At 39.4% G+C, this 23,470-nt stretch overlaps 3 protein-coding genes and 1 pseudogene across 7 annotated transcripts; 1 reads left to right on the top strand and 3 right to left on the bottom strand.

The window, feature by feature from the left end:
- Positions 1 to 663: 663 nt before the first annotated feature.
- Positions 664 to 4,641, bottom strand: LOC111333438 (histamine H2 receptor). 4 transcript variants are annotated; one of them, XM_022939006.2, is made up of 3 exons: positions 2,872 to 2,978; positions 2,401 to 2,683; positions 664 to 2,076 (listed from the first exon to the last, which is right to left on the bottom strand). In XM_022939006.2, exon 3 carries the CDS (start codon positions 1,916 to 1,918, stop codon positions 1,034 to 1,036), a length of 885 nt encoding a protein of 294 aa, XP_022794741.2. In that variant the 5' UTR covers positions 1,919 to 2,076; positions 2,401 to 2,683; positions 2,872 to 2,978; the 3' UTR covers positions 664 to 1,033. The 4 variants fall into 4 exon arrangements, with proteins under 4 accessions (XP_022794741.2, XP_088609279.1, XP_022794743.2 ...); XM_088753153.1 differs by having other exon boundaries at positions 2,568 to 2,683; XM_022939008.2 differs by lacking the exons at positions 2,401 to 2,683; positions 2,872 to 2,978 and adding an exon at positions 4,500 to 4,641.
- Positions 4,642 to 8,546: 3,905 nt separating this feature from the next.
- On the top strand, positions 8,547 to 11,893 carry LOC111333454 (histamine H2 receptor-like). Its single transcript, XM_088753152.1, has one exon. The coding sequence runs from the start codon at positions 8,563 to 8,565 to the stop codon at positions 9,505 to 9,507; it is 945 nt and encodes a 314-aa protein (XP_088609278.1). The 5' UTR covers positions 8,547 to 8,562; the 3' UTR covers positions 9,508 to 11,893.
- A 16-nt stretch (positions 11,894 to 11,909) lies between these two features.
- LOC111333455 (uncharacterized) lies at positions 11,910 to 13,020 on the bottom strand (annotated as a pseudogene).
- Positions 13,021 to 15,846: 2,826 nt separating this feature from the next.
- Positions 15,847 to 22,449, bottom strand: LOC111333443 (uncharacterized). Of its 2 annotated transcripts, none has more exons than XM_088753150.1 (7): positions 22,338 to 22,449; positions 21,219 to 21,302; positions 18,683 to 18,982; positions 17,981 to 18,268; positions 17,398 to 17,685; positions 16,740 to 17,027; positions 15,847 to 16,219 (listed from the first exon to the last, which is right to left on the bottom strand). In XM_088753150.1, exons 2-7 carry the CDS (start codon positions 21,286 to 21,288, stop codon positions 15,921 to 15,923), a joined length of 1,533 nt encoding a protein of 510 aa, XP_088609276.1. In that variant the 5' UTR covers positions 21,289 to 21,302; positions 22,338 to 22,449; the 3' UTR covers positions 15,847 to 15,920. The 2 variants fall into 2 exon arrangements, with proteins under 2 accessions (XP_088609276.1, XP_088609275.1); XM_088753149.1 differs by lacking the exon at positions 22,338 to 22,449 and adding an exon at positions 21,394 to 21,462.
- Between the last annotated feature and the right edge of the window lie 1,021 nt (positions 22,450 to 23,470).

Genomic DNA, 23,470 nt, shown 5'->3' with positions numbered 1-23,470 from the left:
AAGTCCTTTATCAACCGAGCTTGTTCGGTCAAGATGGCTGGCTATTAGCTGAGTTCTTTTTTAACAATTTTATGGACCTCGACTTCGTCTCGGTCCATAAAAATGCGAAAAAAGAATTCGCCAATACCCAGCCGTCTTGACCTCACGCTTGGTTAGTAACGCATAAAGTATTTATAAATTAACAGTTCTTTACAAACGCGTCATTATGACAAGTGATAGCCAAATTGGCGCGTTTAGTTCGTTTTATTAACGACATTCCAAAAATTAACCGTCAACCGTCAAATGACCAAGAATTTAAGGACCTATTTTTAGCCGTCAACCATCAACGTGACCACCCCATTAAGACCCTCTTAGGGGTGTTAATAAACGAAGCTAATTAAAGAGTTCAACTTCAAAGCCTACAGGTCTGGTTGTTAAGGCCTGGATTAGGTTCAGTCGCGTCAACTGGGTTCGATTACCTACACCTGTAATACAAGAATACTGCAAGGACAAAAAGAAAACTGAGTGAATTGTAGAGGTCCAAATTTAAGAAAAGTTCGGAAGGTTGGCTGAACCAATGTGCAGAATCTGCTAACAGTTTCATTAAAGCCGTAGAGTTGTGATGCCTTTTATGATTTCACCCCTCTCATCCGAAAAATCGTAGCCAGCCAATAGTTCAACAACTTTCTCAACAAGTACAGCTCTTATTATCTCATTTTTTCTTTCATTTTTTATCATTTTTATTTCAATGTCAAATGAACGCCATACAATTAGTTTAGTTGTCAACTAAGCACAATACAAATGAGATAACCCGTTTAGTGTGGACAGTACAGTCTAACGGTTAACAAATCCGAGCCAGTAAGGTTGTATCACTGATTACCTTTATATTAGTTGTTAACCGCGGTTGTTGTGTGTACGGTCATCGTTGGGTCGTGGAATTTTGCCTTAATTAAGAACTTCTGACAAATTTACTTTTAAAAGATGGAAAGGCAGAAAATTGCAACAGACCATTTTCCCAAAATAAAACGAGAAAGCGTCTTTTCTGCAGAATTTGCTATCGGTTTCGAAGTGGGAAACTAGCTTGACGAGTATTACTCGGAGCCTTGCAAAAAATTTTTTTAAGACTCGCCCTAAATTCTGGCATTCTTACAGCATACACAATTGGGTTTACCATGGAATTGACGCCAACTAATGTCGCAAGTGTTTTATCAATAAAAAAGAGCGATCGTGAAGGGATGGCACTGTCATCCCAAAATCTAACAAGTCTGAAAATTACAGCCGGCAGCCAAGTTAGAAGCGATGCAAGCGTCACTATTAGTAAAGTGGCGGTGAGTCTGCGTTCTCTGTTATTTGCACCATGGCGTTGAGGAATGGGACAGAATCGAACTTTGATAAAGATTGCAATGTAAGAGATACATACGACAAACAGAGATGCTAACGTATATATCACCATGCTTAATGTTGTGAATGATCTAGTGGGATTAGAACTCCCATCTTTTTGGTCTAACACATATTGGAGAATCTCTCTCGGCGAAGTTAAAAACCAAATGGCGACTATTAATACCACGTAAACTGATTTCTTAGTTTCACGATGCTTAAAAGGGAAAAATGTCGCATGCGCCCTCTCTAAAGAAATGAAAGCCAAGTTCACGATTGAAGCCGTGGGAAAAAACTCAACCAATGCAGGAAATATCTTGATGTCAACTTTCCAAAGGCCACAGTAATGCTCAAAAAATTGACTAGTAATCACAGGGCCAGAGACTGTTCCGACCAAGAGGTCAACAATCGCCAAATGGATGACTAAGTAAGTGCCCCTCCGCTGTAGCTGACGTTGCTTCACAAACACAATGACTGTGATGATATTGAGGACAGTGATGAGTAGTAATCCAATGGTGCCTACAACAAGCCATGCAATGCAGTCTGACTGAGTGCCAAGCATTCTTAATCTTGTAACTGTTCGTTAACCAAGGTCTGGTGGCTGGTTACACGACAAGCCATGCAATGCAGTCTGACTGAGTGCCAAGCATTCTTAATCTTGTAACTGTTGCTTAACCAAGGTCTGGTGGCTGGTTACACGACAGGATAGCAAGAACGTCTCTAGAATGGAAAAAAAAAAATTGATGGAATTAAAGTTGACTGAATAAATGAATAAAAATATTAGATGAATCATGAAACAGCGAATTATTTGGAATAAATGAGTCAAGAACTTTTCAAAACCTCTTACAAAATTTATGTTTTAACTAGTTCCGGTATTTTCACAAACGACGGAATGATACAACTCCGTCGTACAAACTCAACTACTTTATTGACTGACGTAATAATCTTACGACGGAGCGATACCAATAACCAGTACAATAACTATCCTCTTATCTTAGAGCCCTCTATAAAACTATGATCTCATTGTACTACTGCATAACTTACAGTTCTCTTCAAAGATCCTTGTAACTTATCGTTATCCACAAAACTTTTCTCAAGATAGCCTTCCATACAGCTGACGATTCCAGTAACAGTAAATAATTCCAACAATTCTCTGTAGTCCGGCTCGGTAATAACGCTAACTACTCTGGGCTCTTCCAGACGGCACTCACTCTATTGACGCTCCGCGACAACACACTGTTTTACAATACACTGGCTCTGCTCTCTGGCTTGCTGGCTATCCAAAATGACTCTTAGGATCGGAAAGATTAACTAAAGAAAAGGCTCACTGAAAAGAGAAAGGCTAACTTTAACCGATCGCGACTCCTTATATGTTTTACAAAATGTTCTAGAATATTCCAGGAATCTGTAATACAGATATTGCATAAAAACAAAATATGCAGACTAGAAAGTTCCATTAAGAGTTCTCAGTGAGTCCGACCGAATTAAATGAGCATTTCGAATAGTAGTACCAACCTTCAATAAAACGATTCCGCTTGCGATGATATTTGATCCCTGTTAACTAGAATGGGTTTTTTAACTTTTCAAGAGTAGAACCTAACGGCTTAGACGGTTTCCTTAAGATATATGAGCATACTATTGGAGTGGAATACCATTTTTATGCCAATTCTTACATGTGATGACGTAAATAAATCATTGCTACTTCCTTATGCATTGAAGCATCTATATCAAGGGAAGTTGTCTCTTATACCACAATTTGTCGGTTTGTCTTCGTCGATAGGAATACAGACCACGCCAAAAATAGAAAAAAATCTGAGAAGAAAATACGACAAAAAAATGTAACCGCAGCGGATTTCCTTGTGGAATTTTTTTTCGAGCTATTCTTAAAGTCATATTTCCCAGCCCCGTGTACGCTGTTCACCTGTAAGTCCGAGCTTTCGAAATTCATGGTATGATTCTGTGACAATTTTGAACAAGAGACTTATTTTTCATTCTTGCTGCACTTTTTGTTTGTTTAGTCGCTGTTAAGGTGGCAGTTCCATGGACGGCCTTGTAGGATTGTCTTGGTTTTCCTTAAAGTGGTTTAAAAATGTCCATTGAATTCTTATTTAGGATGACGCACGTAAATGAGCATAAGTTCCTCTTTCACAAAGGTCACGTACACAGCCTTTTTGCTTTGTGAATCAAAGGAAAATATCTCATTTATCTTAAGTTTAAGAAATTGCCTTTGCCCAAAGAACACTATCGGCGAGTCTTCCAATTCTTAGCTTTTGATTTGTTCCAAAAAGAATAAAAGCGCTTAGCATATCTTCCATTTTTGGTAGGAACTAGGCACCAAGGAAGTTGTTTAATTTCTTAAATTTTATTTACTACAAGCGCTATTTTTTAGATTTGTTCACATGCACTGCAGCCTGATTCAGAAAAAGTATAATAATTTCTTTTATACGTTTGCAAGCATCTTATCGTGGATCACTGAGCTGACCTTGGTAACAACTCAAAACCGAATGAGAGTTGAAAAATAAATGTGGATAATTATTTTTAATCGATTGAGCTTGACGCGACATCGTTTACACGCTTGAGTTCACCAAACATATGGAGATCATTTCTGCTAAAGTACTTTAACCAGATGCTTCGTTGTTGAGATTTTTTGTATCATAATACAGGCGTAAAGGTAGCTTTAATAAAGTTCCATCGTTGTCTTTAATGGTGGTGAAAAGTTTGTAGAAGAAACCGTTCTGATAAAACCAGCGGAAGATGTAGTAAATGATGCAAGACTGCTTTCACATGTGAGATGAAGCACAGTTACAAATGCCATGCACACAACTACAGACTGTCAAAGTCAAACCCAATAGGGCAAACAAACTCGTGCCAAAGTGCAGTGGAACATGAAAATAATTATGACCAAAATAGATGTGAATCGATGGTTCTCGATTGATAACAAAGCTCATAGGAATTTTGCAAGGATGTTTATGCGTAACCTCCAGTAACTATTCGAAAATCTTCATTCATAAGGTTAAAAAAGTTTAGTGACATCCAAGCAGTCCAAACAGATTACTGACAGAATTGACATAGTGCAAGTTACCTTGTGCTATCATGTAACATGTCAGATGCCAGATTAATTCAGTAATTAAAAAACACTTTACCTCGTAAATCATGAACGAGTGTATGGGGAGGCGATGAAAATTTCGCTTCTACTCCATATGATTCTTTTGAGCAATTTTATTCTCCAGGGCGAAGGTAATTGCCATTTCTACAACAGAAGAAACCAACCGCCTATAGACAAAGAAAGAGTATTTACTATTATTCTTCAAACAAACGAACGAAGAAAGCGGAAATTTTTTTACACGGCGACGAATTGAATAATTCTTTCGAACTTCCCACAAACCTTTCTAAGGACAGGAAGTTGGGCTGCCATTATGATAGCAACGGTAAATTCATTAGTTGTTATACGTGGGTTGTCTTTTTTTTTCTCGAGTGGGATGAATAACGTCTGTAATATTCCTGGTTCCTTTTTACGTCAACGGTCTTTTCTAAAGAAATGAAAGAAGCATAAATCAAGGAAGCCTTAGGAAAACTTAATCACGTGCAATAAACAACTAGACCTCGTCAACCAAGAGAAATGTGTGAATGGGGACAATACAGCTACACCAAAAGGAATAGGATGTGAAAGAAAAATATAAAACTGATTATAGTGTAGGTAGCTAAAATCATGTGCTCGAAGCATGATAGCTAAGGACCAGCCATTTTTTAATTTATTAATGGGGAAGAATGGAGGATTCTGGGAGAATCACATGGTCTTCATGGGAAATGGAGGTATGGCAGTCGACGCTAACATTAAAAGACTACATATAAAGGGGGGGTATTTTATCGTGAGACAACCAGAATTCTCCGATGTCCAGTCAAGTTAAGCTATAAAAGGTCCCCGCTACGAGGATATAAAATCTAAAAATGGAATCTCTTTTGTCAAACTGTAGCTAAAATGTAAGCCTTGCAGCTTAAATTTTATAATTCGTTTTTTTTTTTTATGGATCAACCGATTAAAAATAGTGAACCTAATTTGCCATTCGCAATACTAAAAGACAGTCAAATAGTATACTGGTGATCTTACGCGAGAGGAATTAAGCAGGTGAAATTATTTCTTGAGTAACCCGTTCTTAAATTTGACTTTCTCTCGTTTAAATTATTTTCCAACATACGAGGGAAGTTTTATTTTTTTATTCCACTCGTCATCATTTGGTTACACCTGTTAACATTAAAATTTCCAATGGTCAGAAAGAGGATTTGACAACCAACCGAGTGTGAAGTGGAAAACATCATAGCCAAATCAATAGAGATGTGGAACTTTCAAAAGAAAAGTTCACTTTAAACACTCCATTCTGTTATTGATATTTTTGGGGGGTAAAAGTCGCCTTTAAAATGGAGCTTGTAATAAAAGGAAATTACCATATAAATTTACATTGATCCTCCCTAGGTACCAATTTTCTGTTCCTTATTTAAAGACCCGTTGTTATTGAATTGTTAATTCTATAAATTCATCATTATGCCCACTAGACACTTTTTCGCAGTCAAAAAATCCTCTTAATTTTGCAAAGTTTGGCGCTTCCCTCAGCTGAATTCATTAGTGCATTGCATTCATCGGTGGGCTGAGGCTTCAAAATAATTTAAAAATTATTCGCCAACAAAGTGAATGTTGTGGAATAATATGGAACACAGAATAACTAGTTCATAGCATTATTCTACTCTTTAGGCTCAGATGACTATCAAAAAATTTATTTTTCTTTCAGTTTGATCACGTCTCGCTCCATTCAGAGCTTCCTTTTCGCAACATCCGACTCTCTATTGGGTATTACATCAAGGAAGAACAAGGTTGGTAGCCCAATAATAGACAGTTGTTAGGATGTTTTGCTTCAAGCGGTAAATTATCCCATTCATTCCAGCATTATATTCATGTTCTTCGCTCTACTGAGTCATTTTGGCACATGATGATCAATTTAGCATAGCGGGGTTCACTTTCGACCACTGTTTGTTTCCCTCGACGTATAAGAAAATCCAATTTCCACGCGATCTCTTGCCTACAGGATATCAGGCACCAAACACCATGCCACCAAGCAATTAGGCGACGTAAATGGTGCAGTTTCTTTAACATATCATGTCGTCGATCATATGCTTTCTGCTCACACTATTGTGTTGTGGGATCGAAAGATAACCTATTTTACTGGAGGTTCCAAAAATAAAGGCTGCCAGCCGTAGTAAAGGATGGTTACATTGGCATTACCGAAGGCTGGATAAAAATGTCTGAACGCTTCAAAGCCATGCTGGATAGGAAAAAGGATGATAAAGAATGAGTATGGCAGAAACTCACTCATTTAGATTTCGTTGATCAATCGAAACAAAGAAAGATCGGCAGGGTGCAGAAAATAATTGTAAAGAAGCTACCTAATTGGAAAGCATGGTGCCTTCGACTAAAACTGATGTTTGAGAGGATCACCGATTCACCTGTTTTCCGATCACTGAATACCTAAGCGGGTATTTAGTAAATAAGCCCTCTAAAATTTTCCAAACGCTTCAACTGAAGTAATTTTCAGGTGTGCAGACTTCAATGTTGTAATTACCTTGCGAAAATTGAGGGCATCTAAGTATAGCTTTTAACCAATTAGAGAGCGCGCATCTCTGTAATCAACTGATTAATTATGATTATTTAAGAGTAATATGAATCCCACACCATCACCTGGGACACGCACAAAGCTGAGTGAGCTTAGCGTTCTAGTTTTCTTTTATCAAATTCACTTCTTTAAAGCATATTGATGCGTTGTGCATAACAAATGAATCAACCTTTGTTATTACCTGGGTAACCTTAAATTGAGAAACAGTTTGCAACTGTTTCGACGATAAACTCGGTTTGCTGGGAGCAGCTGAAAAGTTTTGACTAAATTTCTTCGAGACAGGAAATGTTGTAAACATATTGTGATCGGCTCTTAGAGGTATGTCGAGGTTTCTTTTGCTTTTTTTTTTTTGTTTGTTTTTCTTTATTTTTGGGGTTTGTACCTTACCATTATCATTATCTACGTCGTCTTCAATTCAAGACTCCTGATTTTATGAATGAAACTAACGGAAAAAAAGCAGCAAATTGTCTGTCTTTGAAACGAAGACAACATATCTGAATCCCTATTACACCTACGTGGCTAAAGCCCAATAAAAGTCAAGCCTAATTTTGGGATGATCCGCATTTAAATCGAAACGGAATTATAGTTAAGAGGATTCGTGTAACCTAAAACAAAACAAATCTAACAAGCGCAAAAAGTTTTATTAAACCCACATACAGTTCTGTTTTTATCGATGGCCTATTTAGGGGCGCAGTAAAGAAAAATATTGGCAAGAAATCTAGAATACTCAAGCGAAGAAGTCTAGCGTTTTTTCTCCTGTAATTACTAGTGGAATTCAAACAGTCTCTGACTTTATTTTGCGAATAGAAGATGATTTTTAAGTTGAAGACGGAGAGCTAGACCTTATCCGAGTCAAAAGATGGTTTAGCCAGATTTTCAATTTCTATGTCGTCAATAGTAACCTTAGTCAAGTCACACCATTTTCGACTCTTGTGTCTTGCTTATCCAACTTTTTAGCATTAAACGTGCTTATCCAACTTTTTAGCATTAAACGTAATAATCAGGTACAATGAATATATAATAATCAGATACAATGAATATGTAATAATGGTCCCAGGTGAACAATTTATACGGGAAAAATGGACTACCCACGAATTACCAAACGTCTTGTGAGATGGCAAAGGTCTTCAATGGGGAATTTGAATCGATGCTTAGAATGATAGGGAAAAACTCGTATGGCTACTCTGCCAGGGAAATTTCACAAGATGGTACTAATAAATAAAAGGAGTAAAACAAAGGAAGGCAAAAAATGCTTTGAATATTTTTCAAAAGTTTTGTAAGTAATAGGCGTCTTATCGATACCCTGATTCAGATCTTGGATTCCTAGTGGTATTCGATGTCGTAAGGATGGAGCTTGTTTGAATAATGCGAAGCAAATTTCAGTGAAAACAATATCGCCATATCTAGGAACTTTACATCAAAGACAAGCTACTTCTAGTCCCTTTGAATTTTCCTTCTACCTTTATTTAAAAGGGAAATAATGTCCGTTAACAAATTTCTTAAATATAGCTATTCTCCTTTGCAAAATGTTTACAGTTCTACGATGGATCAAGACAACGATATCAATGCTTCAAACAGCAGTTACGGACAGAATGCGAAGTTAACCTTGGATGTTGCCTCAGACTGTATCCCTTGGCTTGTAGTATCCATCACTGAGTGCCTGGCCATATTCATCTGCAATTTGATCACCGTTATCGTATTCGTAAAGCAACGCCAGCTACAGCGACGGAGCACCTACCTGATCATCCGTCTCAGCATAGTTGATCTGTTATTTGGTGCCGTTTCCGGTCCTGTGATTATCTGCGACCTATTGGGGTTTTATTGTGATTTCTGGAAGTACAACACTGAAATCTTTCCATTGGCTAACCTTTTTCCAGTAACTTCTATTGTCAATCTCGCAGTCATTTCTTTAGAAAGACTGCATGCCACATTCTCTCCATTCAACCATCGTTTTATCAAGAAATGGGTTTACGGAGTAGTAATTGGTGCTGTCTGGCTAATCACGTCAACGAGGGAGACTATTCAAGTTTTATTATATAAAGAAGAGCGTATTATTTCTCCTGTCGCCATTGCTTTCTCACCATACACATATTGGTCAGTTTCTCTTTTAGTCATCTGTATTTGTTACATTTCAATTTTTATCAAAGTTCGATACAGCTCAAATCCTCAACGCCACGGTGCAATCAACAGGGAAAGAAAGTTGACAGCTACCTTACTTTGGATTACACTTGCATCGTTATTGACATGGTTGCCATATATAGTTTTTAGCTTAAATACGACCACCCTCAACTTGAGGTCTGTCTTTCATATTTCGATGACACTGGCGGCACTTGTTGGTGCCAATTCCTTGTTAAATCCAATAGTGTACGCCCTTAGGATGCCTGATTTTCGAGAAGGAATACGTCGAATATTCCGAAGGACTCAGAGGCGAATCGCTCCAGTAAGTTTACCGCGTCAAAATTTTCTACAGGCGAGTAGACTATACTAGATGTTACAGCTTGATGAAATTGTTCGTAAATTGTCAGCTGAACAAAGTTTAGCCTTTGTATAAAAAACCCGCGTTCAAAGCCATTTTCAATTTAGCCGTACCTTTTATCTGAACAATTACTTTTATGAACGGTGTCAAAGGGGTCGGAAGCTCATGTTTATCCCTTTTCACTCCCTGTGGAGCATAGGTCCAAGAAAACCTCACGCCATCTCCTTCTATCCCGGGCCAACTTCTCTATTTCATTCCAGGTGTAGCCTGCCTTGGCCGCCTCCTTGTCCACGGTTCTCCTCCAGCTATTTCTAGGACGGCGTTTTTTTCTCTTCCCCTATGGGTTCCACCTCAGTGCATGCCTGGTAACATTGCTGTTCAGTTTTCTGAGGGTGTGCCCCATTCAACCCTATTTGCGCCCTCTAATCTGGTTGTAAATTCGTTCCTGGTCAGTTCTTTCCCACAAATCTTCCTTCCTTGTGACCTCAGGCCAGTGTATTTCCATGATGGACCGTAAGCATTTATTGACAATGGACTGCAGTTTGTTGGAGGTTGCTTTTGTTACCCTCCACGTCTTTGACCCATACAGGAGGACGGATTTTACGTTGGTGTTAAATATCCGTAGTTTGGTCTTACTGTAAATTTTTTTAGAGTTCCACACAGGGCGTAGAGTTGTGAAAGCAGTTCTTGCCTTCCCGATCCTCACTTGTATGTTTCGATCAGACACGCCATCCTTTCTGCCAAGGTAGACAAAGTCCTCCACTTCCCCGATGTCTTCCCCCTCCAATTCCAGCCTGTCTGTAGTACCGGTGTTAATTCTCATGTCCTTTGTCTTAGATTTGCTGATTCTACGGCCTGCCTTTGCTGAGATCTTGGCCATCCGTGTTAGTTTGGATTGCATGCCCTGGTGATTGTGTGAAAGTAAAGTAAATAAATAAATAATGATTTAACAATGGACATCCACTGGGTGGCTATTCTTGTCCACTGTTCCAGATCGAATTGGAATTTGGAATGTTGGTTTTTGCGGAGGGAGGAAAACCGGAGGACCCGGGGAAAAACCCTCGGAGCAAGGACGAGAACCAACAGCAAACTCAACCCACATGAGACGCCAGGTCCGGGAATCGAACCCGGGCCACAGTGGTGGGAGGCGAGTGCTCTCACCACTGACGTCCGCGAAGTCTAGATCTTCTAGTCGAGTCATGAGGGTCCACTGTATGCCATCTCGATGTTTCTCAGTTGTCTGTCGCATTATCCAGATGATGACCAGCAGGAACAGAAAGGGCGATAACAAACAACCCTGGCGTACTCGGTGAGCATCTCAACCAATTCAGAAAGGACGCCGTTGTGAATTATCCTGCAACTACATTTGTCATAGGTCTTCTATATAAGGGTAATGTACTTCTCGGGGATGCCGTAATGACGTAATAGCCTCCACAACACGTCTCTATCAACGTTGTCAAAGGCCTTCTCAAAATGAACAAAGGTCGTGTAAACGGGAGAGTTACACTCAAGCGACTGTTCCAAGATGATCCTCAAGGTGACAATATGATCAGTCCACGACTTTTCCTTCCGAAATCCAGCTTGCTCATCGCTCAGTCGTTTTTCCACTACCATCTTCAGTCTCTCCAAGATATTCTGCTCTGCACTTTTCCGGCAGATGATAGCAGCATGATGCCTCTTCAATTCTTGCATTCCCGTAGGTCTCCCTTCTTTGGTAATTTGATCAGGTAGCCTTCTTTCCAGTCATCCGGTACCTCGTTTGTCTCCCAGATCTTCCCAAACAGCTCGTAAAGCATCTCTGTCGAGGTAATTAAATCTGCCTTGATGGCTTCTGGTGGTATGCCGTCAGAGCCTGCAGCTTTTCCATTCTTTAAACGTTTAATGCCTATCTTGATCTCTACTTTGCTTGGCTTGTTCTCGTTGGCCTGTAAAGGTGTATCGGGTGGTTCTATATCAGGCATCTCACTTGGCGGAGGTCTATTGAGCAGCTCCCTGAACTGTTCTTCCCACCTTTCTAGCTGCTCTTCTTGATCAATGAGCACCTCCCCGCTTTCGGCTCTCTCTCGGAGCTCTTACTGCAGAAATAATTATTTAATTAAATCAACCCTCTTCTAGAGAATTTCTGAGACCCACTACATGCGTAAAACCGCGGTTTGGATTAGACCTCGTGTAAATAACCGCCCCTTAAATGTCCCTTTCCTCTCTTAGCCTACGAGGCGAAAAACGCTTTGATGACTTGCTTCTTTTTGCTTACGTTCGCTGTGGTTATTATTAGTTTAAAATGAATTAAAAATACTCTCACTTCCGCTTTTTTTCTAAAAATGGTCGTTAATTTTTTACCTGTTTTGACCCTCTTAAAGTGCACCTGACCCCAAATTTTTTTTTCCTTTTAAAAAATCTTCATGCTATGGTGCGTATCTCTTCGAAAAAATTTTTGGATTTGGTTAAATCCTTGAAATTTAAGTACGGTTAATCGCATTAAAATCACCGCCATTTTGGCTCACGACCGCGTTTCAAGGATCAAGAGTCTGGCGACTAATGTGACGTCACTTCGAGAACCCAGCAATCTGTATTTCGCGCCATTTTGCACAGTTCACTGGTTATGTTTGAAAGGTTAGATCGATATTGGTCGCAAAAGAATGGTGGTGATTTCCCGTGGACTCTCAACAAAGTCAATCGACAGACGACAAAAGCCACTTTTCAAACATTGGATATTTTTTGTGCGTCAGTTTTCAAACGAGCTTATTTCGAGCTTCATAACTTGGAAATCCAGGAGTGATATGTTTTGGTAAACTCGAAAAGGAATCACACCAACCAGCAGTAAATATTGCTAACCTTTCTTCGCTTCCCGTCTGCCGATACCTTTCCTTCCCTTTGGTTTTGAACTTGCCCGCAGCTAATCTCAGACTCCACTTCTGAAGACAAACGGGATGAAATCCTGGATGTTCAGTGATACAGGTCAGTTTAACATCAGGGGCAAGATCTTGTATGACAAGATCACTCTTGATCGATTCTTCGCAGCCTTCCAGTTCACAACAACAATAACATTCACTGATGTTTTGTAACAAAGCGACGTTGCAATTTCCACAGTTGCACCTAAAGTTCAGCAAATTTATGTTAGCAGAAAAATCATCCAAAAAATACGTACAAAATAGCGCCAGAAGCAATCGTGCCAACACATGTAATGCATAACTAAATTTCACGCGAATATGTATATAAGGGAGAAACCCGCGAATCTCACCATTCCTTCAGTTCTACATTGCCCCGTAACCAGTCCTTTAGGCTTCGTTCGAGCTCTTCGTTAGCCTTCACTTCTTCTTGGTATTTTTCTATCCATTCTCTATTAGCCAGTGGCTCGTCAGTATGAGCAGCATCGTCATCGCTTGAATCGCTCGAAGTTTCTGGTGATAATGGTGAAACGCGGGATGACTGCCCTTCGTCTTAAAGTTCGCAACTAGCGATAAAACTCATTTGCGAGTCGTCCGAGTCGAAGTTCGTCTCCGTGTCCGATGATTCGAAAGACATTGTAATTTTCACTTGAATTTCACAGGCTACGAAGACCAAATAGAATGAATCTCGTGCTAGAAAGGCCTTCGCAGATCGACGACTGGCTGAGAATTCCTTCAGCGTCTTCTCGAAGTGACGTCACAAGTCTACTCTGCCCAGATCCCCATTTATGCGGTCGTGGTCCATTCGGATCTCGACTTCAACGGGCCATAAAAAATTGAGGATTTAACCAAATCCAACAATTTTTTCGAAGAAATACTCACCAAAGCATGAAGATTTTGTAAGTGGAAAAGAGTTTAGGGGTCACTTTCACTTTAAAGCAATGGAGTAATTAAGCGTCATATACACCGGTGAGTCTCTCAGCGCAACTTTAATTACCTTAGTCACATTCTGTTGATGAACAATCTCTATGAGAAATGCACTATTTGGCTCACATTGATGATCTTTTAAAGAAATTTTTTGGGCTTGGTGTGGTACCGGGAAAAATTAAGATATTTAAGACAACTTCCTCTGTTACGTCTAGTTTGTTTGTGTTAAATATGGAAATCAAACAAAGCACATTTTGTAACTCATGCAACGATTTTTTCGTATCAATCAGACAAGAACCTTCTGAGAAGCACCTGTTCTCATCAGTGCGCACTCCAAAAATAACACTTGAGAAGAAAGCATTCCAATTTCGTCTAAAAATTGCAATTACTCGAGAAAATATCAGGACCCAAGCGATACATTAAGATCACGATCGCACGAATTTTAGGTTGATGAGAGTCAATAACGAGATATTTGTCGGTGTGGGTTGGTTTACGATAAACACTTGTCTTTAATTTATCATAAACCGACCCACACCGACAAAGATCTCGTTTTTGACTCTCACCCCCCCCCCCCCAATTTGCCATAAAAATTCCGTAGCTAAAACTCTACTCAGGAGGGCTGACTATTAGCACTTCTGATGAGAAGGAACCAGCGATTGGTTTTACTGTTATTCTTTACATCCAGGGTGCAACGGAGCCCATCAAGAGAATTTTGAATAATCACAACATTAAAATTGCTCAAAAACCTTTTCAGACTTTGGGGCATATTTTTGCCAAACCTAAGGATCCTGTTACGAAAGAACAACAAACCGATGCTATTTATTCTACTGATTGTGATCACGATTATATCGGACAGACCAAACGTCAGTTTGGTGAACGTTTAAAAGAGCATCAAAAATCGGTCTTCTTTTGAAAAAACGAATATTCAGCTCTGTCTGAGCACACATGCCTAACCAACCATACAATTGGGAATAATCTAACAATAGTGGTGTAAGCTTTGAACTGTTTTGTAAGTAGTGTAAACCGTTGTTACACTGTAAATAATGTGAGTAGTCGTATTGTACTGTAAGTTATGTAAGTGACTGTATTTGTAATTTGTAAGGTTGGGAATAAAATAATGAGTTAGTTAAAAAAAAAACCATACAATTGGGAGGAACAATTCTAAAGGTATCACCACTAATCGCTGCTACCACCAGCGCCTTTGCTTGGAAGCTTGGCGTATCAACTCCGCCCACGTTCCTTTAAATAGGAGTCTAGGAGTCTCTCCTTTAAATAGGAGTCTAGGAGTCTCTCCTTTAAATAGGAGTCTAGGAGTCTCGTTAATGGAACGTTAGCTCTGTGAGATCTCTCCTGCCAAATTGTTTTTGGCCAAGCTTATAAATAAATAAATAAATAGTGATGATGGCGGCTTATTACCTAACGCGTAATTTACACCTCGTCAGAAGAAACGGTAGCTAATTAGTGAACATATAAAAGGGGCTTTTGTTGCAACGATTAGATCATCCCTGATGAAGGCACTAGACAGAAGTATTGAAACGTTGGGTCTCTGAATTATAATTTCGGTTACATTCATTAAATCTCTAAACCAGAGTACCATCAAACCATGTTCCTTGCCGGTTTGGTAAACAAACCCAAGTTCACGAACTTTCATGACAACTTTTTTCTTCAAAAAAGGTCAATTATATTGCGGGAAGTATTATTCAGTTGCATCGAAGATTAATCTACGAATATTTTCCTCTGCTTGGTCAGTAAATGGGAGGGAAAGTAAATGCAAGTAAAGTTGGTTTTCGTCCACCGAAAAACTTAAGTCCAATGAGACACTTCAGTCGACACAAGAGGATTTATGCAGCTTTGCAAAAGGTGAGTGACGTTTCAGCAGCTCAAACACACGTAAAAAATTAACGCAGTTTATATGATAAAAAATAAATATTCGTTTGTCGTATGTCACTCGTATGTAGCCGCACGTACTCGTATGTATCTGTATGTTGTTCGTATGTCACTCGTATGTAGCCGCACGTACTCGTATGTATCTGTATGTTGTTCGTATGTCACTCGTATGTAGCCGCACGTACTCGTATGTATCTGTATGTTGTTCGTATGTCAGTCGTAGCACGCCGTGTAGTGTTTTAGTCAAAATTGTCTCTTACTGGGCTTAAATAGCACTATCTACTGCCAGGATCGTGCATCATACTTATTTGTACTTGTCTGTCAAAGCAGTCGTTTTATTTAGTTTTTACCGAAAAAAAAAAAAACCGCCTTCAAGCCCTATATTAAATCATACCAAACCATACGACTTAATCCATCGGTAAAATCTAAAATATTATTAAAAGCGGCCAGCCACTCAAAGTGAGAAACGTTCACGCGTACAAAAATTGAAAGAGGTGCTTATTGCTCGCATCGGTCAAATTATCACATGACAGTAAGTGTTTCAAAAATAAGATTACATTCCCAGGGAGAGGTATTATGAAAGTATGAAAAAGGATGCTCCCAATGTACCTAACCTAAGCTGACAAGTAAAACGACGCAGGCAATCTCATAACTTTTCAAAGCGTTTAATGCTTTTTTTTTTTCGTCATGATAATTCTTGCCCATCACAAGAATATGATTTTCTTAAGTAAGTTCTATGAACGAATAAACTTGATTTGCCCATGGTCCACCCTCTCCGTCCTGCTTGCAAGCCGTAGAATTTCCATATTTGGCAAAGGTCTTCGGTGCAGCAGCACTTGATGCACACCAGCCACCATTCTGAACGGCAAACATCCTGTAACCCGCTTTCATGGCAGCCACGGCGCATTTTGCGATGGGATTTCTACGATGGGAGTAAAGGCCATCCAGAATAGAATCCGTACCCTCTAGAGTCTGTATTGCACGAAATGCGGTGTCTCTATAGCATCCAATAGATCTATAGCCTAATTAACAAAAATGAAACAGAAGCTAACGTTACTACAAAGTTATAGGAAATACCAGAAATGCGTCTTTGGTCGATAATAAAGGCTGATAGTTTCGAAAGAAACTGTTTGGGGCTGCGTCGGTAGGAGTAACGAAATAATTTGGATATATCAACAAAGTTGAAATGGTAAATTGGCCACCGTAACGATTACAAAAGCTGACGTTTCGAGCGTTAGCCCTTCGTCGGAGCGTTAGCCCTTCGCCCCTTGCTCCAACGAAGGGCTAACACTCGAAACGTCAGCTTTTGTAATCGTTACGGTGGCCAATTTACCATTTCAACTTTGTTGATATATCCAAATTATTTGGTCAATAATGTTTAGTCGCACTGCCAGTTGTGCGGACACGTATTGAAACAATATTAATCTTTTTACTCCGCTTACAAACTGTAAATGCGTCCCACCCTCGGCTTCTGGTGACTGGCCCTGTAAAGTGAACAGACAATGGATATGAATGCTGATGAAAGTGTAACTCTTTACTGACCTTTGATGTAATAAACTTGGTTGGCCCGAGGTCCACCTTCGCCATCTGGCCTACAATCAGACGATCTGCCGTACTTGCTGAAGGTCTTAGCAGCCAAGGAACTAGAAGCGCACCATCCACCATTCTGAACTGCAAACATGCTGTAACCCGCACTCATGGCCGCCACGGCGCACTTTGAAGTAGGATTTCTTCGATACCAGTACTCCACATCCAGGACAGAATCTCTTCCTTCCAGAGGCTGGATTGCACGATCCGAGGTGTCTCGATAACATCCAACGCTTTCATGATCTAAAACCAACAACAAAGAAGGAAATAAGTTACATTCATTTTGTGACAAATAAGGTCTATTTTCTCGTTAGAAAACGCGTTTTATGTATTTTAAGCAAAGTTACTCCTCTTTCGAGAGATTTGTTGTTTTTGTTTTTGTTGTTGTTTTGTGTTGTTTTGTTTGTATTTTTGTTTGTTTACTGGGTTTTTTTTCTTTTTTCTTTGCATGGATTCTTTACTTCAGAGACTTCTTGTTCTTTCAAACTATTTCTCCTATAAAACTTACTGGAACAAAGACAAAACTTACAATTCCTAATTGTAACCCTAAACCCCTAAACCCCAAAAGTAACTTTGTAACCAAATGTTCCTGTTATGGTGACTTTGAGCTAACCTTTAATGTAATAAACTTGATTGGCCCAGGGTCCACCTCCTCCATCTGACCTGCAAGCAGATGATCCGCCATACTTGTTGAACGTCTTAGCAACCGTAGAACTTGACGCACACCATCCACCATTTTGAACTGCGAACATGTTGTAGCCTGCTCTCTTGGCAGCCAAAGCGCACTTCAAGATAGGATTTCTCCGATTCAGGTAATGTCCATCCAAGACGGAATCCCTTCCTTCCAGAGACTGGATTGTTCGATTTGAGGTGTCTCTATAACATCCAACGTTTTCGTGGTCTGAAAAACAAAAACAACACCAACGAAAAGCAGACAAAAAATAAACAAACTATAAAAATATCAAAAGCAAAGCAGCAATATATGAAAGTGACAAGAATTCTTCTTTTATTATTTGGCCAGAGACCACTTTAATTTGAGAGGACCAATGACCCAAGTTATTATGCTTAGGTCACAACAAGAGCGACTTTTTATGAAAATAAAATCGATCTCTTCTCATTCTCCAACAAGAGCTTCCTCAATCTGAATGACAACTTTGAGAATACTATATTTACAGTTAAGGTGACTTTGAGCTGACCTTTGATGTAATAAACTTGATTGGCCCAGGGTCCACCTTCGCCATCTGACCAACAAGCAGACGATGGGCCATACTTGTTGAACGTCTCAACAGCCAATCTGCTTGATGCGCACCATCCACCATTTTGAACTGCGAACATGTTGTAGCCCGCTCTCTTGGCAGCCAAGGCGCACTTCAAGATAGGATTTCTCCGATCCAAGTAATGTCCATCCAAGACGGAATCCCTTCCTTCCAGAGACTGGATTGTTCGATTTGAGGTGTCTCTATAACATCCAACGTTTTCGTAGTCTAAAAAAAAAACAACAACAACAACAAAAACAGAAGGAAAATTGGATCTAAAAAAGAAAAAAACAGGAAAACAAATGACTTCGTGTTTCTTGTTTTTTATCACTATTATTAACATTAGTAATAACCGCTTTTACGTAAAATGAACATAAACCCAAATTATTATACTATCTTTTTTTTTCAAGGGTTCTCTTTTCAGACTTCCCTTTAGAATTGTTTGGAACAAAAGAGAAAAGTTGGCGAACCAAAAAGCAAAGGCAATATCTCAAGCAGTATCATCCGTGACATTTGAATAAGAAAAAGGTATAAAGGTATGAATTAATATTCTCTTATTACATCCACGCTATTTTCAGAATCGTCTTCTTGGAATCGCAACTTTGTTAACATTATACGCTTGTTGTATAGGCATTAGCTAACCTGTTATGTAATAGACTTGATTACCCCAGGGTCCACCCTCTCCATCTGATCTACAAGCGGATGATGGGCCATACTTGTTGAACGTTTTAGCGGCAGTGGGACCAGATGCACACCAGCCACCATTCTGAACTGCAAAGACCTGGAACCCTCTTCTTTTGGCTGCGGCATAGCATTTCGCAACAGGGTTTTGCCTTGTCCAGTAGTTGCCATCAAGGGTTGGATCTTGTCCTTCAAGGGTTGGTATAGCACGGTCACCGCGATCTTGGTAACAGCCAATTGACTGGTAATGATTCGACAATGCTGCGAAAATTAACAAGCGTTGTGGAGTGAAATGGAAGTTTGACATTCGCACTCGATACACAGTTGAGTTCTCTCCTTTTGTGATTTCTGGCTTAGAGCCACTTGCATATTTCGTTTCAGTTCTCGCCATGAAACTACGAAAGATAGTAGAAGACGATAAGCATTCCACAATCATTTCAGGATCGCGCGCGATTTTAAAAACAAAATTTTTCCATGCAGAAACATCTTAGTATTACCGTTTAGCCAGCAAACTATGCAGATCCGAAAGTACAATCTTTTCAGTTCTTGCCGTGACACTCAAAAGAACGATAAGCATCTCAAAATAATTTCACAGTGGCATCCTCCGTCGCACAGTTTAAATTAAAACTTTTCCTGGCAGAAATATCTCAATGGATATGATTTGCACATCATGGAAGCTGTTTTGGCCGAAAAGAACCGCTAAATTTGCGAGGCGCGCAAGCAGCAAAGAGTACCCTTGGATTGGAGGAATAGTGGATCGGCGGAATTACCGAATATCTTAAGACGGGGAATCGCGGAATATCCTAGAACGCGGACCGCCTTTTGATATGAAACAAAAGTATCAAAAAAATTAATGCAATAAAATGGGAAAAATATTCATAATGAACATGAGAAATAAAAGAAGCAAGGTTAATCATTGTTGCAGCCATGGGTGTAGAATTTAGCATTCTTTTCATTTTATTTCAGTTTATTATTCCCTCGGGAATACGTTTTGTTTTTCTTTCCCGTGTTCGCTATAATTTACATGTTGTAATACTCTAGCTTTTTAGTTTCATCGTTGATTTCATCGAGAGAACATCTGGTTTAGAGTTGCCCTTTTTCGCGGCCTACAGCGCCGATACAATGTAAGTTCCTAGTTATTAGGTTCGCTTTAGCCGCCTTTCAATTTTATATTTCTGCATTTTGTAAACTTGTATTTTTGTTGGTTCTTCATTAGTTCAAACCTCTCTCTCCGATCGAGCGTTTGAAATCATTGCTGTAAGCGGCCACGAAAGACACGCCTTTTGGCAGTAACAAGGAGGATTTGGAATCATGAGGCTTCCGAGCCAGCCCCTTTAAATCATTATTGTATTACCATTGCTATTACTATTATTGTTAACAATATTGCTGGTTACTATTCAATTATTGGTTGAATGTCAATTAGACAGTATAATCTTCAATCATCTTTCGCTAGTGGAACTGGGTACTCATAAATATGTGGGATGCGGTAAGTTTTTTGTTTTGCATGAGGGACAAATATTCTGCAACACTTCTTCCTAACGCTATTAAATCGATTATACAACCACTAGTTCTTTTTAATGCTATGGTAATTGTGCTTAACATCGTGCAGTCTTTGATTGCCTATTTTTTTCTAAATTAAGGCAAACCCCATGATCTTTTCCTCTTGTCTAACATTAAAGTAAGCGAGTTTCCCAGTTTTGAGTTCTTCGGTCGGAATGAGAAAATGGTTTCAAAGAAGCAGCGAGCCTCGAAACGCCAGCATTAGGTTAGTGAGGCGGGAAATAAGAGATAAATAGCTAGAAATTGGTGCCGATAAGGGGGCGCTGATAGCACTTAACGTCCGCGTACTCCTCAAATTTGAAAAATGATGCCTGATACAAAGGAAGAACGTCAAGAATTTCGTCAAATTACATGTCTTCGTGTCGTGTTGTTTTCACGGAAATTGGAGGGCAACTCATTACAAATGATATAAACGTGATGGCGTGATTCGATTGGAAACCTTAACGTGACTTGTCACATCTGACAAGGTCAGGCACAAATAAATATTATATCAGTCTAGGGGCATTTTCAAGAGCCCATTGAGAAGGTTAGGTTATTAATTGAGGAGAAAAGCATTTAAAATGCAGTCTATGAATGAAGTGAATACATGATTGCTATAGAACATTTTACCATGTTAGGTCCAAAATTACACTTACCTTGGTATACTGTTTTAAAGTAAGTTGTTCTCTTTTTAAGAAACATCATGAATATGCGGTAAAGTGAAATAACAACCAATAACTATTTGGCGCTTGTCACTAGTTCAATTTGCTGGCGCGGTTGCCGTGTAAATTGAAACTGAGAGAAATAACAAATCAAATTCTTATTACCTATGTACACTGAAAAACATAGGGCTTTTCGCGGCCACAAATGCAACCATAAAGACTGAATTTCATCACTAATCTCAAGGACCAAACTACCGCAGCAGTCTAAAACGTAAATCGACGCACAGAATACTCACCAACTTGCACAAAGCTCAAAACGATCCCACAGGAAAAGACGGCGGCGAGGTGGAAATGATTCTTGGACATATTTTGGTCGATATCTGTTATAATGGACGGAAAGATATAAAATTAATAGCTTATTTTTCCCCGATTCACAGCATCGACCTGGTTTTCAAATTGTACAAACTATACATCAGTTTTGAATTCTCCAATCCAATAATTTAGTTCGCTAGTAACTGAATTTTGTATATGTTTCCCAGTGAGAGCTGAAGTGCGTATTCTATCCTATAATTTCTGGCAAGCTTACTTTACGAGGTCAAGTTACACTGACGCTGAATTAAACCTTTCCAATTTTACACGCCTCGTCTAAGCCTTTGACGACTTAAATAATGTGGAACTCATTAGGAATCGATCACAGATTTTGATATGTTCAAACTGTATACATCTGCGGGGGTGGGTGGTGCTTGTTCAGTTGTTGTTGCTAAGACTCACTCCTGCTGTCCTTAAAGTAAAAAGGCCTGAATAAGCAAAAGCGTGGAAGCCTGTAGGTAAGTACGGATTGAGGAGGATGGTAAGTTTTGTTCTTGTTCGTGGAATAAAGAAAGACGTTATTCATTTTTCACGAACGCGGAGCAAGACTACCCCAAGAGGATTTCAACTTGAATTTTCAGATTTCTCGCTCCGAAGCTCTACCACTGAACAAAGGAGAACTCATTTCAGTTGATCTTTACGCGACATGCCAAAGAAGGGCTGCGAAGGAGACCACATTAATTCAAACCAAAGTGAAATCGTGCCACTGATCGGAAGGTTAAAAATTCTCTTACACAGACAAAGATCTTCACAAATTTCTCCGAGCAACCCGAGGAAAATGTCAATAGAACCTCATCCCGGGGCATTAGCGACTTGTAGCCATTTTGTATCTTTCTGTCTCTACTTAAAAAATGTGTTGTGTATCAATAAAGGCTGATAGTTTCGAAAGAAACTGTTTGGGGCTGCGTCGGTGGGAGTAACGAAATAATTTGGAGATATCAACAAAGTTGAAATGGTAAATTGGCCACCGTAACGATTACAAAAGCTGACGTTTCGAGCGTTAGCCCTTCGTCGGAGTATCAAGTCTGCTTACTCTCAGTTCTTACCTTTCCCGTTGACCGCTGATAGTACACAATTCAAATCTCTCGGGATTTGTAACTTAACAATCCTGTTGTAATTTTTGTACCTGAAGCTTCGACGCTATACAAAAAGTATACAAATAAAATTTATTAGGCACGACTGTCAGCAAATAGCCTACTCGAAAGCCAATCAGAATTAGCCATGCTGAACCTCAATGGGACCTTCCTCGGGAATAAATCGTCATTCTTAAGACAGCCGCGCGCTTTTTTCAACTAATTAGAAAGTTGCTAAAGGCGCTACATGCTAGTCAGAGTGTATTTTTCTCTTCCCCAGGAAACTGAAGCTTAAATTGACACAAACAATATCCACATTGATCCTGGCTCATTATGAGCTGATGGCAAATTTTTCCTAAGGCTAGATCAAGCTTCTTGGTTACTTGGATGAAACTAACTGAGAAGAAATGGAACACGAACCTTAAGAACTGAACCTTAAGAATCTAAGAGTTGAACCTTGGGAGCAACACTGCGAACACTTGTTTTATATTCTAATTTGCTACCCCGCTCAAACGAATATTAAACATTTATCATTCAATAGGTAACCACAATTGGAGTGCGTCATCACGAGCCGTATATATGCGACCCTCTTTATTTTGCCTTCATCAACAAAATTGATAGGAAGAATGGTACATCAACGGAATGAAAACTCGGAAATGTAAAAAATAAAGCAAAAACAAAACACCCTACAAAACAAACTAAACTATGTTCGTATATGCAAAAAACTACTTCTAAGAGAAACTGACAATCCCTAGTCACTGGGTAATTCATTTTGAGGGCGTAGGGGCGGTCTTAAGTCGCGAATGAATATAAATGACAATAGCTCGAATACGTAGCCTACCGCTAATGGAGCAATTGTAACAACATACCATGCAACACCCCGAAGAAGGGGTTACGTAACCCATGATAAATACATTTATATTCGAATTCGCTACCCCGCTCAAACGAATATAAAACATTTATCATTCAATAAGTAACCACAATTTGGGTGTGTCAACACGAATGCCGAACTAAAAGAACGGGAAAAATGGAAAATTAAATACCCAGTGACAACGAAACCGACAACGTGGATTGAACATTATCGTTAAGGTAGCCGTCTTTTGCCT

This window comes from Stylophora pistillata, chromosome 3, assembly GCF_964205215.1.
Source record: "Stylophora pistillata chromosome 3, jaStyPist1.2, whole genome shotgun sequence".
Taxonomy (NCBI): Eukaryota; Metazoa; Cnidaria; class Anthozoa; order Scleractinia; family Pocilloporidae; genus Stylophora; species Stylophora pistillata.
This window is presented reverse-complemented; position numbering and strand designations above follow the sequence as displayed.

Excerpts from the sequence above, each read along its gene's own strand:
- LOC111333438 (XM_022939008.2), bottom strand. The coding sequence starts at position 1,918 with ATGCTTGGCACTCAGTCAGACTGCATTGCATGGCTTGTTGTAGGCACC.
- LOC111333454 (XM_088753152.1), top strand. The coding sequence starts at position 8,563 with ATGGATCAAGACAACGATATCAATGCTTCAAACAGCAGTTACGGACAG.
- LOC111333443 (XM_088753150.1), bottom strand. The coding sequence starts at position 21,288 with ATGTCCAAGAATCATTTCCACCTCGCCGCCGTCTTTTCCTGTGGGATC. Across the intron at positions 18,983-21,218 it reads TTTGAGCTTTGTGCAAGTTG|CATTGTCGAATCATTACCAG; the intron begins GTGAGTATTCTG and ends TAATTTTCGCAG. Across the intron at positions 17,686-17,980 it reads TCAAGTTTATTACATCAAAG|ACCACGAAAACGTTGGATGT; the intron begins GTCAGCTCAAAG and ends TTTGTTTTTCAG.